The following is a 15000-nucleotide window of genomic DNA, read 5'->3' as shown; positions in this document are numbered from 1 at the left end:
GGCTTGTTTGTTTGTGGGTGTGGCTTGATTGTTTGTGGGTGTGGCTTGTTTGTTTGTGGGTGTGGCTTGTTTGTGGGTGTGGCTTGATTGTTTGTGGGTGTGGTTTGTTTGTGGGTGTAGCGTGGCTTGTTTGTGGGTGTGGCTTGATTGTTTTTGGGTGTGGTTTGTTTGTTTGTGGGTGTGGCTTGATTGTTTGTGGGAGTGGCTTTATTGTTTGTGGGTGTGGTTTGTTTGTTTGTGGGTGTGGCTTGTTTGTTTGTGGGTGTGGCTTGATTGTTTGTGGATGTGGCTTGTTTGTGGGTGTGGCTTGTTTGTGGGTGTGGCTGTTTGTGGGTGTGGCTTGATTGTTTTTGGGTGTGGCTTGTTTGTGGGTGTGGCTTGTTTGTGGGTGTGGCTGTTTGCGGGTGTGGCTTGTTTGTGGGTGTGGCTTGATTGATTGTGGGTGTGGCTTGAATGTTTGTGGGTGTGGCTTGAATGTTTGTGGGTGTGGCTTGATTGTTTGTGGGAGTGGCTTGATTGTTTGTGGGTGTGGCTTGATTGTTTGTGGGTGTGGCTTGTTTGTTTTTGGGTGTGGCTTGATTGATTGTGGGTGTGGCTTGATTGCGGGTTTGGCTTGTTTGTGGGTGTGGCTTGTTTGTGGGTGTGGCTTGATTATTTGTGGGTGTGGCTTGATTGTTTGTGGGTGTGTCTTGATTGATTGTGGGTGTGTCTTGATTGATTGTGGGTGTGGCTTGTTTGTGGGTGTGGCTTGATTGTTTGTGGGTGTGGCTTGATTGTTTGTGGGAGTGGCTTGATTGTTTGTGGGTGTGGCTTGTTTGTGGGTGTGGCTTGATTATTTGTGGGTGTGGCTTGATTGTTTGTGGGTGTGTCTTGATTGATTGTGGGTGTGTCTTGATTGATTGTGGGTGTGGCTTGTTTGTGGGTGTGGCTTGATTGTTTGTGGGTGTGGCTTGATTGTTTGTGGGAGTGGCTTGATTGTTTGTGGGTGTGGCTTGATTGTTTGTGGGTGTGGCTTGTTTGTTTGTGGGTGTGGCTCGGTTGTTTGTGGGTGTGGCTTGTTTGTGGGAGTGGCTTGATTGTTTGTGGGTGTGGCTTGATTGTTTGTGGGTGTGGCTTGTTTGTTTGTGGGTGTGGCTCGGTTGTTTGTGGGTGTGGCTTGTTTGTGGGTGTGGCTTGTTTGTGGGTGTGGCTGTTTGCGGGTGTGGCTTGTTTGTGGGTGTGGCTTGATTGGTTGTGGGTGTGGCTTGAATGTTTGTGGGTGTGGCTTGATTGTTTGTGGGTGTTGGTTTTTGTGGGTGTGGCTTGATTGTTTGTGGGTGTGGCTTGATTGTTTGTGGGTGTGGCTTGATTGTTTGTGGGAGTGGCTTGATTGTTTGTGGGTGTGGCTTGATTGATTGTGGGTGTGGCTTGATTGTGGGTGTGGCTTGATTGCGGGTTTGGCTTGTTTGTGGGTGTGGCTTGTTTGTGGGTGTGGCTTGATTATTTGTGGGTGTGGCTTGATTGTTTGTGGGTGTGTCTTGATTGATTGTGGGTGTGTCTTGATTGATTGTGGGTGTGGCTTGTTTGTGGGTGTGGCTTGATTGTTTGTGGGTGTGGCTTGATTGTTTGTGGGAGTGGCTTTATTGTTTGTGGGTGTGGTTTGTTTGTTTGTGGGTGTGGCTTGTTTGTTTGTGGGTGTGGCTTGATTGTTTGTGGATGTGGCTTGTTTGTGGGTGTGGCTTGTTTGTGGGTGTGGCTGTTTGTGGGTGTGGCTTGATTGTTTTTGGGTGTGGCTTGTTTGTGGGTGTGGCTTGTTTGTGGGTGTGGCTGTTTGCGGGTGTGGCTTGTTTGTGGGTGTGGCTTGATTGGTTGTGGGTGTGGCTTGAATGTTTGTGGGTGTGGCTTGAATGTTTGTGGGTGTGGCTTGATTGTTTGTGGGAGTGGCTTTATTGTTTGTGGGTGTGGTTTGTTTGTTTGTGGGTGTGGCTTGTTTGTTTGTGGGTGTGGCTTGATTGTTTGTGGATGTGGCTTGTTTGTGGGTGTGGCTTGTTTGTGGGTGTGGCTGTTTGTGGGTGTGGCTTGATTGTTTTTGGGTGTGGCTTGTTTGTGGGTGTGGCTTGTTTGTGGGTGTGGCTGTTTGCGGGTGTGGCTTGTTTGTGGGTGTGGCTTGATTGGTTGTGGGTGTGGCTTGAATGTTTGTGGGTGTGGCTTGAATGTTTGTGGGTGTGGCTTGATTGTTTGTGGGAGTGGCTTTATTGTTTGTGGGTGTGGTTTGTTTGTTTGTGGGTGTGGCTTGTTTGTTTGTGGGTGTGGCTTGATTGTTTGTGGATGTGGCTTGTTTGTGGGTGTGGCTTGTTTGTGGGTGTGGCTGTTTGTGGGTGTGGCTTGATTGTTTTTGGGTGTGGCTTGTTTGTGGGTGTGGCTTGTTTGTGGGTGTGGCTGTTTGCGGGTGTGGCTTGTTTGTGGGTGTGGCTTGATTGGTTGTGGGTGTGGCTTGAATGTTTGTGGGTGTGGCTTGAATGTTTGTGGGTGTGGCTTGATTGTTTGTGGGAGTGGCTTGATTGTTTGTGGGTGTGGCTTGATTGTTTGTGGGTGTGGCTTGTTTGTTTTTGGGTGTGGCTTGATTGATTGTGGGTGTGGCTTGATTGTGGGTGTGGCTTGATTGCGGGTTTGGCTTGTTTGTGGGTGTGGCTTGTTTGTGGGTGTGGCTTGATTATTTGTGGGTGTGGCTTGATTGTTTGTGGGTGTGTCTTGATTGATTGTGGGTGTGTCTTGATTGATTGTGGGTGTGGCTTGTTTGTGGGTGTGGCTTGATTGTTTGTGGGTGTGGCTTGATTGTTTGTGGGAGTGGCTTGATTGTTTGTGGGTGTGGCTTGTTTGTGGGTGTGGCTTGATTATTTGTGGGTGTGGCTTGATTGTTTGTGGGTGTGTCTTGATTGATTGTGGGTGTGTCTTGATTGATTGTGGGTGTGGCTTGTTTGTGGGTGTGGCTTGATTGTTTGTGGGTGTGGCTTGATTGTTTGTGGGAGTGGCTTGATTGTTTGTGGGTGTGGCTTGATTGTTTGTGGGTGTGGCTTGTTTGTTTGTGGGTGTGGCTCGGTTGTTTGTGGGTGTGGCTTGTTTGTGGGAGTGGCTTGATTGTTTGTGGGTGTGGCTTGATTGTTTGTGGGTGTGGCTTGTTTGTTTGTGGGTGTGGCTCGGTTGTTTGTGGGTGTGGCTTGTTTGTGGGTGTGGCTTGTTTGTGGGTGTGGCTGTTTGCGGGTGTGGCTTGTTTGTGGGTGTGGCTTGATTGGTTGTGGGTGTGGCTTGAATGTTTGTGGGTGTGGCTTGATTGTTTGTGGGTGTTGGTTTTTGTGGGTGTGGCTTGATTGTTTGTGGGTGTGGCTTGATTGTTTGTGGGTGTGGCTTGATTGTTTGTGGGAGTGGCTTGATTGTTTGTGGGTGTGGCTTGATTGATTGTGGGTGTGGCTTGATTGTGGGTGTGGCTTGATTGCGGGTTTGGCTTGTTTGTGGGTGTGGCTTGTTTGTGGGTGTGGCTTGATTATTTGTGGGTGTGGCTTGATTGTTTGTGGGTGTGTCTTGATTGATTGTGGGTGTGTCTTGATTGATTGTGGGTGTGGCTTGTTTGTGGGTGTGGCTTGATTGTTTGTGGGTGTGGCTTGATTGTTTGTGGGAGTGGCTTGATTGTTTGTGGGTGTGGCTTGATTGTTTGTGGGTGTGGCTTGATTGTTTGTGGGTGTGGCTTGATTGTTTGTGGGTGTGGCTTGATTGTTTGTGGGTGTGGCTTGATTGATTGAAACAAACAAGCCACACCCACAATCAAAACACGCCCACAAACAATCAAGCCACACCCACAAACAATCAAGCCACACCCACAAACAATCAAGCCACACCCACAAACAATCAAGCCACACCCACAAACAAGCCACACCCGCAAACAGCCACACCCACAAACAAGCCACACCCACAAACAAGTCACACCCACAATCAAAACACGCCCACAAACAATCAAGCCCCACCCACAAACAATCAAGCCACACCCACAAACAATCAAGCCCCACCCACAAACAATCAAGCCACACCCACAAACAAACAATCAAGCCACACCCACAAACAAACAAGCCACACCCACAATCAAAACACGCCCACAAACAATCAAGCCACACCCACAAACAAGCCACACCCACAATCAATCAAGCCACACCCACAAACAATCAAGCCACACCCACAAACAATCAAGCCACACCCACAACCAATCAAGCCACACCCACAAACAAGCCACACCCGCAAACAGCCACACCCACAAACAAGCCACACCCACAAACAAGCCACACCCACAATCAAAACACGCCCACAAACAATCAAGCCCCACCCACAAACAATCAAGCCACACCCACAAACAAACAATCAAGCCACACCCACAAACAAACAAGCCACACCCACAAACAAGCCACACCCACAATCAAAACACGCCCACAAACAATCAAGCCACACCCACAATCAATCAAGCCACACCCACAAACAATCAAGCCACACCCACAAACAATCAAGCCACACCCACAAACAATCAAGCCACACCCACAAACAAGCCACACCCACAAACAATCAAGCCACAACCGCAAACAATCAAGCCACACCCACAAACAAGCTACACCCACAAACAATCAAGCCACACCCACAAACAAGCAAGCCACACCCGCAAACAATCAAGCCACACCCACAAACAATCAAGCCACACCCACAAACAATCAAGCCACACCCACAAACAATCAAGCCACGCCCACAAACAATCAAGCCACACCCACAAACAAGCCACACCCACAAACAAGCTACACCCACAAACAATCAAGCCACACCCACAAACAAGCAAGCCACACCCGCAAACAATCAAGCCACACCCACAAACAATCAAGCCACACCCACAAACAATCAAGCCACACCCACAAACAATCAAGCCACGCCCACAAACAATCAAGCCACACCCACAACCAATCAAGCCACACCCACAAACAAGCCACACCCGCAAACAGCCACACCCACAAACAAGCCACACCCACAAACAAGCCACACCCACAATCAAAACACGCCCACAAACAATCAAGCCCCACCCACAAACAATCAAGCCACACCCACAAACAAACAATCAAGCCACACCCACAAACAAACAAGCCACACCCACAAACAAGCCACACCCACAATCAAAACACGCCCACAAACAATCAAGCCACACCCACAATCAATCAAGCCACACCCACAAACAATCAAGCCACACCCACAAACAATCAAGCCACACCCACAAACAATCAAGCCACACCCACAAACAAGCCACACCCACAAACAATCAAGCCACAACCGCAAACAATCAAGCCACACCCACAAACAAGCTACACCCACAAACAAGCCACACCCACAAACAAGCCACACCCGCAAACAATCAAGCCACACCCACAAACAATCAAGCCACACCCACAAACAATCAAGCCACACCCACAAACAATCAAGCCACGCCCACAAAAAACAAACCACACCCACAAACAATCAAGCCACACCCACAAACAAACCACGCCCACAATCAAAACACGCCCACCAACAATCAAGCCACACCCACAAACAAACAAACCACACCCACAAAAAATCAAGCCACACCCACAAACAAACCACGCCAATCACGCCTATGAAATACAGCGTAGGACGTAGCGTGGGACGTAGGTCTCTACAGCGTAGGACGTAGGTCTCTAAAGCGTAGGACGTAGGTCTATACAGCGTAGGACGTAGGTCTCTAAAACGTAGGACGTAGCGTAGGACGTAGGTCTCTAAAACGTAGGACGTAACGTAGGACGTAGGTCTCTAAAGCTTAGGATGTAGGTCTCTAAAGCATAGGACGTAGGTCTCTACAGCGTAGGACGTACATCTCTAAAGCGTAGGACGTAACGCAGGACGTAGGTCTCTACAGCGTAGGACGGAACGTAGGACGTAACGTAGGACGTAACGCAGGACGTAGGTCTCTACAGCGTAGGACGTAACGTAGGTCTCTAAAGCGTAGGACGTAGGTCTCTACAGCGTAGGACGTAGATCTCTAAAGCGTAGGACGTAACGCAGGATGTAGGTCTCTACAGCGTAGGACGTAACGTAGGACGTAACGCAGGACGTAGGTCTCTACAGCGTAGGACGTAACGTAGGTCTCTAAAGCGTAGGACGTAGGTCTCTACAGCGTAGGACGTAACGTAGGTCTCTAAAGCGTAGGACGTAGGTCTCTAAAGCGTAGGACGTAGGTCTCTACAGCGTAGGACGTAGATCTCTAAAGCGTAGGACGTAACGCAGGACGTAGGTCTCTACAGCGTAGGACGTAACGTAGGACGTAACGCAGGACGTAGGTCTCTACAGCGTAGGACGTACGTCTCTACAGCGTAGGACGTAGATCTCTAAAACGTAGGACGTAGCGTAGGACGTAGGTCTCTAAAGCGTAGGACGTAGGTCTCTACAGCGTAGGACGTAACGTAGGACGTAGGTCTCTACAGCGTAGGATGTAGGTCTCTAAAGCGTAGGACGTAGGTCTCTACAGCGTAGGACGTACGTCTCTACAGCGTAGGACGTAGATCTCTAAAACGTAGGACGTAGCGTAGGACGTAGATCTCTAAAGCGTAGGACGTAACGCAGGACGTAGGTCTCTACAGCGTAGGACGTAACGTAGGTCTCTAAAGCGTAGGACGTAGGTCTCTAAAGCGTAGGACGTAACGCAGGATGTAGGTCTCTACAGCGTATGACGTAACGTAGGACGTAGGTCTCTACAGCGTAGGACGTAACGTAGGTCTCTAAAGCGTAGGACGTAGGTCTCTAAAGCGTAGGACGTAGGTCTCTACAGCGTAGGACGTAACGTAGGACGTAGGTCTCTACAGCGTAGGATGTAGGTCTCTAAAGCGTAGGACGTAGGTCTCTACAGCGTAGGACGTACGTCTCTACAGCGTAGGACGTAGATCTCTAAAACGTAGGACGTAGGTCTCTAAAGCGTAGGACGTAAGTCTCTAAAGCGTAGGACGTAGGTCTCTAAAGCGTAGGACGTAACGCAGGACGTAGGTCTCTACAGCGTAGGACGTAACGTAGGTCTCTAAAGCGTAGGATGTAGGTCTCTAAAGCGTAGGACGTAGGTCTCTACAGCGTAGGACGTAGGTCTCTAAAGCGTAGGACGTAACGTAGGTCTCTAAAGCGCAGGACGTAGCGTAGGACGTAGATCTCTAAAACGTAGGACGTAACGTAGGACGTAGGTCTCTACAGCGTAGGACGTAACGTAGGTCTCTAAAGCGTAGGACGTAGGTCTCTACAGCGTAGGACGTAGATCTCTAAAGCGTAGGACGTAACGCAGGACGTAGGTCTCTAAAGCGTAGAACGTAACGTAGGACGTAACGCAGGACGTAGGTCTCTAAAACGTAGGACGTAGCGTAGGTCTCTAAAGCGTAGGACGTAGGACTCTACAGCGTAGGACGTAACGTAGGTCTCTAAAGCGTAGGACGTAGGTCTCTACAGCGTAGGACGTAGATCTCTAAAGCGTAGGACGTAACGCAGGACACCTCTCCACTAAGCGGGAGAGGTGTAAAATTCACAGCAGCAGAGCTTCTACTGGGGTCAATGCAAAAAAATGTACCGTTTCCGGACCCAGACTGGACACTGGACAAAAGACGGCTCCGCGAGGCAACTATCTGGACATACCCACGCGTCCGGGGAGATGTCCTCTACCACACCCCACTCTCCGCTAAGCGGGAGAGGTGTAAAATTCACAGCAGCAGACCTTCTATTGGGGTCAACACTCAAAAAAGTGCCGTTTCCAGACCCAGAATGGACACTGGACAAAGAGGCCTCCGCGAGGCAACTATCTGGACATACCCACGCGTCCGGGGAGATGTCCTCTACCACCCCACAGTCTCCGCTAAGCGGGAGAGGTGTAAAATTCACAGCAGCAGAGCTTCTACTGGGGTCAATGCAACAAAAATGACCGTTTCCGGACCCAGACTGGACACTGGACAAAAGACGGCTCCGCGAGGCAACTATCTGGACATACCCACGCGTCCGGGGAGATGTCCTCTACCACACCCCACTCTCCACTAAGCGGGAGAGGTGTAAAATTCACAGCAGCAGAGCTTCTACTGGGGTCAATGCAAAAAAATTTACCGTTTCCGGACCCAGACTGGACACTGGACAAAAGACGGCTCCGCGAGGCAACTGTCTGCCTGCCTGCCCAATTGTCTATGAGTAGCTGTCTGTCTGTCTATGAGTAGCTGTCTGCCTTCCTGCCTGTCCAATTGTCCATGAGTAGCTGTCTGCCTGCCTGTCCAATTCTCCATGAGTAGCTGTCTGTCTGCCTGTCTATGAGTAGCTGTCTGACTGCCTGCCTGTCCAATTCTCCATGAGTAGCTGTCTGTCTGTCTGCCTGTCTATGAGTAGCTGTCTGCCTGCCTGCCAGCCAGCAAGTTGGTTAACAGAAAATAAATTGTTATGGCTGAGTAAAATAAAATACAATAAACACAATTTGCCTGAAAATAGATTACCCAGATATGACCTTTTTCATGAAAAAAAAAGAGTAGTGATATGGCTGACTGAGTAAAATAAAACAATCTACCTGAAAATAGATAGCTATAAGTGAAGAGCAATTTTCGCAATTACCATTTCCGCAATTCCGCAAAAATAGTTTGCAAGACATTTGTGTTTCAGTTTTCTGAAAAAGAGTTCGTCAGTCGTGCCAAGTATTTGGCCACAGACCCACATGAAAATATGTAGTTCTAATCTAGGGTCTACCCAGAAGCAAAGATTTGAGTTTAATTTTTATTTTATTTGTGGCATGTTTACGATAAAAATCTACGAGATTGTATATCTGCTATTTTTGAAAAGCCAAAGTATAAAATAGTTAATAGCTTTATTAATGGGATACAACAAACAAGCAATAAGAGACATTTTAAACCATATAATCAGAACAGTATTAACTTTATTTGTACAAAATATTCCAAGAAATCTAATCAGAGCGACAATAAACATCAATAAAACAAAGTGTGCCGTTTTCAGCTCCTCTGGCCATTTTAGATGAGTTAATCACAGAACAGCAATAAGAGCAGAACATAAAACATTAAACAGCAATAAGAGACGAACATCAACAAAACAGCAGGACAATAATATGATGATCCCGTTTTCAGCTCCTCACTTTTGTGATGAGTTCGTCGCAGACCTTACTAAGCTCTTCACACTCTTTTCCCTGAGGTACAGAGAATGGTGAGAAAAAGGCAGAAAACATAAGTAGATATCTTCAGATTATTACAAACAGTTTAGAGAGTAGATGATCAACTAATGTCATTTTTATTCTGCTTAACAGTGTTCACTTACTTTCTGGTCAAGGCTCTTTTCCAGAGAATGAACCTTTAGCTGCTCCATGCGCAGCTGGGCTTGAAGTCCTGCCATCTCAGCCTTGAACTTTGACCGCACCTCAAAAATCTGTTTATTTGCCCTGAAAACAGCACAAGCACAGTCAGTTTACAAAACCAGTGTCTTGGCAGGGCTCATACAATAAACAGAATGGTAGAGTCTAGTAAATCTTACATCTCAATTTTCTCCTCGGCATGGGCTTTCAGTGTCTGATAGCGCTGCTCCTCCTTTTTGATCCTGGCCAGGGCATCCTGAGCGCATGCTTTCAGAGTTTCTTCATTCTAGTAATTAGGCAGATAAAACAATTGTGTCATAACAAAAATTTCAGTTTATAAAAGCAAATCCTTTTTTGTACTTTTCAATCGGGCCGGCTATGCAAGGACTGAGCCTTAATAGGTGAGCCTTAGGTAGGTGAGCCCAGGCAAACGTCACCCACATTCCTAGTCTCTGTGCAATGTGTACAACTGTAGTCCTGGGGTTCTCGAAGATGGCATACTAATTTCCTGTTCTGGATCATTTTGGGTTGTGCATGCTTATCTGACCATTGGACAGACATGGGGAAACAACGATCGGATTAAGGTTGGTGAACATGCGCTGCTCCCCGCTTGCGGTTATGGTTAGGGTTTGAGGTAGGTTGTCGTTCTAATGACAGTCGGGCCAATAGTATGTCGAAACTAAAGCCTGTACTGGGTGTACCCGATCATTTTACTATAGCTTTGTTTGATTGGGTCTGCAGCAGATTTAAACTGGGAAACACATATCAGGTGCAGGCGTTTACACAATCAGTTCAAATCTGTTGCAGAGCCCATCAAATAAAAGATCAGAATTTACAATTAACATTACCCATTGAGAAAATCACCCCAGTACAGGAAACAAAAAACGGATGTGCCTCCATCTCGAACCCTGGGACTAGTTATGCACAGAGCCTATGGAGGACATGAGAAAAGAAGAAGAAAAGAACTCACTCTCTCTCCATACCAGGCAGCCTACTGTATGTAAAACTACCCAATTCGATACGTTTTAACACAGGTTGGCAGCGATTTTCAAGTGCTAGCTCTTGACACATGACAAGTTCAAGAAGTGTTACATCAGATCTTCAACATGTTCTCAGAATATGATGCGTGTTAAAAATTAGATATGTTCAGCATGACCTCCAAGTCATGCTGTGATGACTATTACTCACCTTTCTGCAACCTACAATGACCTCCTTATATTTGTCCAGTCTCTTTAAGACTTCAGAGAAAGACCTCTCCAAGTTACTCAGCTCGGTTTGCACTTGTTCCTTCTCCTGCAAGGCCTCCCTCAAGGCCTCCTTGAGGCTTGTTTCCATCTTCTGGCGGTCTCTCTCTTGTGTAACTGGTAGAATGAGGCAAGATTGACAGAGACAAACAATGATCCATAAAGATGGGGGATAGTGCACATTCACAGAACCCTGCCATCAAATACAAATTCGGTTTCAATAACTTACATCTCATCTTTGCACTTGAGCTCTCGAGTTCAGAAACGATTCTCCTGTGCAAGAAATTGAAAAATTGCTTAAACTGTACATGAATAAAATTGATAAAGTAGCAAATAACAGTAATAAATGGCTCACTTCTTGTCCTCAGATTCTGCAAAAAGCTTGTCATATTTTGCTTCCCATTGCTTATCTTTTTCATTTGCCTGTTGAATAAATATACTCTATTGTTAGAATCAGTGTATGTCTGAATTTAATTAATCTAATTATTTCATACTCAAGACATTAACTTGACACTAAAAGTAATACATAAACAGTGGCAATGAGAATTAAATCAGCTCTTAACTTACCACCGTCTGAACCAACGCAATGGCTTGATCCATGTCTTTCTGACTGTATTTCAACATTTCAACAATTGCATCCTCTGTATTTGTTGGCTGGGGAAGAGGAGCGACTCTGCACACATGCATTTCAGAATCCTGGACAAATGGATCCACAGTCTAAATAAAAATGAGTTTACATAGCTTAGATAGGCTGATTCAACAGCTTTGATGCAACACAAATTAACTCCATTTAATGTTACAATCCCATGAATTTCAGAGTTTTAAAATTGTAATGCAGCTGGTGGAATTTTAAAGCTTTTGCAAATCAACTGAAATGAAAAAAAAAAAAAAAAACTGATGTGATTTCCCAGTTCTGTTCCATCCCAAGGTTAAACCGCTTCCCTCTTTCTTTACTTTCACATTCCTTCGTGGCTAGCAGAAACATTGTCTAAAGTGTTTTACTGATGGGGTAGACAATTTTAGTACAATTTAAGAAGAAAGAAGTGATGGATGATCCAGAAAAAAAGGCTCTTGCATATATTGCAGGAATGGTTCAAGTATGACCAATTACAGTGGCAAATGTGACAGGTGACTTACTGATTCTATGACATCAACTAGCTTGAAATCATCTTGTGCAGCCTTTGTATCAGCAATCTGTGGAGCTTCCAAACTGAAAAGAAAGCACAGTTTAATTAATTGACTGGCTTTAAAGTAAAGACTATTTGATGCTCAGCATAGAACAAGTCAAGCTAGGGCATCTGGCGGGTGAGGTTGGTGCAACATACCGTGAAACAAAGGGGGCTAGACGAGGGATAGGATTCTGTGCACCAGGGCCCACTGCCTTTTTGGGGCTCTCTTTCATCAGGGGGTCAAACTTAAGGTAGAGAGACTGTTTCCTTAATGCAGATTCCTTGAACTGTTAACAGCAGATTAGCAAACAAAAAACACATTTAAATTTAGTAAGTACAAAAGTACAAGGAGAAAAAAAAGAGAAGAAGAAACATGAGGGCAACACTCACGCTGCCAGTCCCACATTGTTCGAGGTAGTCCATTTGACCATCAAAGTCATTTGCCATGACTAGAGAAAAGATAACATAGCAAATTAAAGAGGGCAAATTCAGGTAGCTTATATTCAATGTATGGAAGAGAAATTTTATACTTAATTTAGTTATTTTTGAATATACAAATAAAAGAGTCCTCAAATGTACCACTCAAGAATACAAAAGATAAGTAAACATTAAATGTCTGTAGGTTGAAGTGTCCTAAAATGTGAGACAATATGACTTACACATGGTTCCAGGAACAAACTCCTCACTGGGTTCCAGCAGCCCAGTCTGTGAGTTCTGATCAAGGTGACCCAGTGTAATGAATTCAGGTGTAATAAACACAGGTTGCTCAGTCTCAAATCCCAAGTCAGGGCCAGGAGCAGTCTCCATCTTCTCAGTCGTCATGTTATTCTAAAAATAAAAACAAAAAAGATAGGCTTATAATCAGTGGTGTACAAACTAAGTACAGTGGTGGACAAATGTGTCAAAATACAAAGACTCAAGTTTAGTACAGCTATAGTAGGGGGGGTCCACTGCTAATGCTTTGACTGTCCAGCAGCAACAGTACAGCAGATTATTACATTAACCCATTCTGACCTGAGATCAGATTCATACGAGGTTTCCACGGGACACACACTGGTCTGATGAACCCATTCTGACCTGAGATCAGATTCTAAAAATGTCAGTCGTTCTTCGAATTTTTCAAAAATAGCAGATCTACAAGCTCGTATCGCGCCACTCGGTGGCGCGATATGAGCTTGTAGATCTGCTATTTTTCAATAGCTAAAGCATAACATGATGCCAACACCAAAATGGGTGCCCGGTCAGAATGGGTTAAAAAAAAGAAAATAAATTTAAAACGGTGCCAATGTAGTCTAAACTAAGTATGCACCCCGCTCAATCTTGGGAGTTCAGAACTAAGTGTGCAAGGAGACAAAAATATATATTCAACAAATAGATGTTAAGATCATTAATTACTTCTTTCAATGCAACAAGAGTGGGTCCATCAATCTTTTGGATGTCATCTTTCTCATCTCCAGTACTAGAGAGCAAAGACAAGACACACACGTAAGCTGGAATACTTTTAACACATAGCATTTTGTGCTTCAAAATTTGCATTGGTCAGAGCAATTAGATTGCCTTTTAGGCCTAAACCGCACTAATGCAACTCTTTGGAACTGCCATTGGGGATAATAGTTTCATGCAACTACTCGCAACCGTTTGGTTGCGAGTAGTTGCATATCATTGGTGCAGTTTAGGCCTTAAAGTTATTTTTTACATACCACACAGGAGTGGGAATCTCTTTAACTGGATTTGGTGCCTTGCCCAGAATTCCCACGGGACTGGACTTCTCCCCAGATGTTAGTGAATTGTTCATTTTTGCATTTGTGCCAAAGGGATTGAAGTTTGGGTCATCGTCAAGTTGAAAGGAGTAAGAAGACTTTGGAATAGGAGCAATATCAACGTCATCGGCCACAGGCTTGACTGGAGATTTTGTTGGTGGGGTGGGTTCCTTCTTTTTTTCAGGTGCAGGCTTTCTCTCCGTCGATTTCAAACCAGGCGGCTTTTTACTAAACCTTTTGGGTGGCTTCCGTTTGACATCAATACCATCGTCAAAATTGAACTCAAGTTTCACTGGGCCTTCGTTAAGCAGAGCATCAGTTGTTTGAGACACAGATTCATCCTTCGTTGGTTTAAGGGTGTCAGATACTGCAGTGGCTACCGGCTTCTCTGGTACATCTACACTATTTATGCTTTCCAGGACCTTAAGAGGAGCACCAGTGGGTTGGGACATGAAGTCATCCTCCGTTAGTTTAGGCGTGTCGGATACCACCGTGGCAGGTACGTCTACCTTGTTTACGCTTTCCATATCCGGCGGGTCACTGCATGACACTTTTTTCCCAACCTGAGGAGAATTCTGCATTTTTGAGCCTCCCGTCATGAAAGGATTGACCGAATCCAAGTTGTCAAAATCAAAATTGTAAGAGCCTTTGGTTGGCAGAGGAGCATCTTCTACAGAATAATTGGCTGTAGCTTCTTCTGGAATGACAGTAGAAGACATAGCAGCAGGCGTTTCCTCATCGGTTATGTTGGACGATGAATGTTGTTCCTTGTCAAAATCAAAATTGTACGAGCCTTTGGTTGGCAGAGGAGCATCTTCAACAGAATTAGCTGTAGCTTCTTCTGGAATGACAGTGGAAGACATAGCAGCAGGCGTTTCCTCATCGGTTCTGTTGGACGATGAATGTTGTTCCTTGTCAAAATCAAAATTGTAAGAGCCTTTGGTTGGCAGAGGATCATCTTCTACAGAATAATTGGCTGTAGCTTCTTCTGGAATGCCAGTGGAAGACATAGCCGCTTCCTCATCGGTTATGTTGGACGATGAATGTTGTTCCTTGTCAGCCGTTCCTTTCGACATTATGACCACACTGCTATCCGTGGAGTGTATGTCTGTAGACATATTAGCAAGTGAATTTTCCATAGAGGGGGTGATAGGAAGTGTATCATCCAGTACCGTTTCGGTTTGAGAAATCTCCTGTGACACATTCTCTGGTATTCCACATTGAGGTACTTTTGTGCCTGCAGGAACGTCTTCGAGAGCAGGCCTGGTTGGAGAGTTAGGGACTTTAATAGACGCCTGAAATGGATTTATGGCATCCAAGTTGTCCAAATCAAAGTTGTAGCCACCCTTGCTTTGTATGGGCATGTCATCAAGATTAGGTGATAACTCTGTGTGGACAAATTGAACAAGGGTTAACACTTCATTAGCTAAGCAGTTCGGAAAGCTAAA

At 45.6% G+C, this 15000-nt stretch overlaps 1 protein-coding gene across 1 annotated transcript in view; it reads right to left on the bottom strand.

Annotated features, from left to right (window-relative positions):
- Nucleotides 1-14939, bottom strand: part of LOC308312226 (transforming acidic coiled-coil-containing protein 3-like) — a gene marked incomplete at both ends in the record, with an annotated part of 21380 nt that extends 6441 nt beyond the window's left edge. The window contains 11 exons of the mRNA XM_080794609.1: nt 9167-9217; nt 9346-9466; nt 9559-9665; nt 10568-10816; nt 11191-11340; nt 11761-11833; nt 11949-12079; nt 12183-12373; nt 12452-12620; nt 13188-13251; nt 13493-14939. Coding sequence (XP_080650735.1) covers nt 9167-9217; nt 9346-9466; nt 9559-9665; nt 10568-10816; nt 11191-11340; nt 11761-11833; nt 11949-12079; nt 12183-12373; nt 12452-12620; nt 13188-13251; nt 13493-14939 — 2753 coding nt within the window. The remainder of the gene's footprint in view (nt 1-9166; nt 9218-9345; nt 9467-9558; nt 9666-10567; nt 10817-11190; nt 11341-11760; nt 11834-11948; nt 12080-12182; nt 12374-12451; nt 12621-13187; nt 13252-13492) is intronic.
- Nucleotides 14940-15000: the final 61 nt, after the last annotated feature.

Source organism: Protomyctophum bolini (assembly GCF_963924005.1).
Source record: "Protomyctophum bolini genome assembly, contig: SCAFFOLD_336, whole genome shotgun sequence".
Classification (NCBI taxonomy): domain Eukaryota; kingdom Metazoa; phylum Chordata; class Actinopteri; order Myctophiformes; family Myctophidae; genus Protomyctophum; species Protomyctophum bolini.
This window is presented reverse-complemented; position numbering and strand designations above follow the sequence as displayed.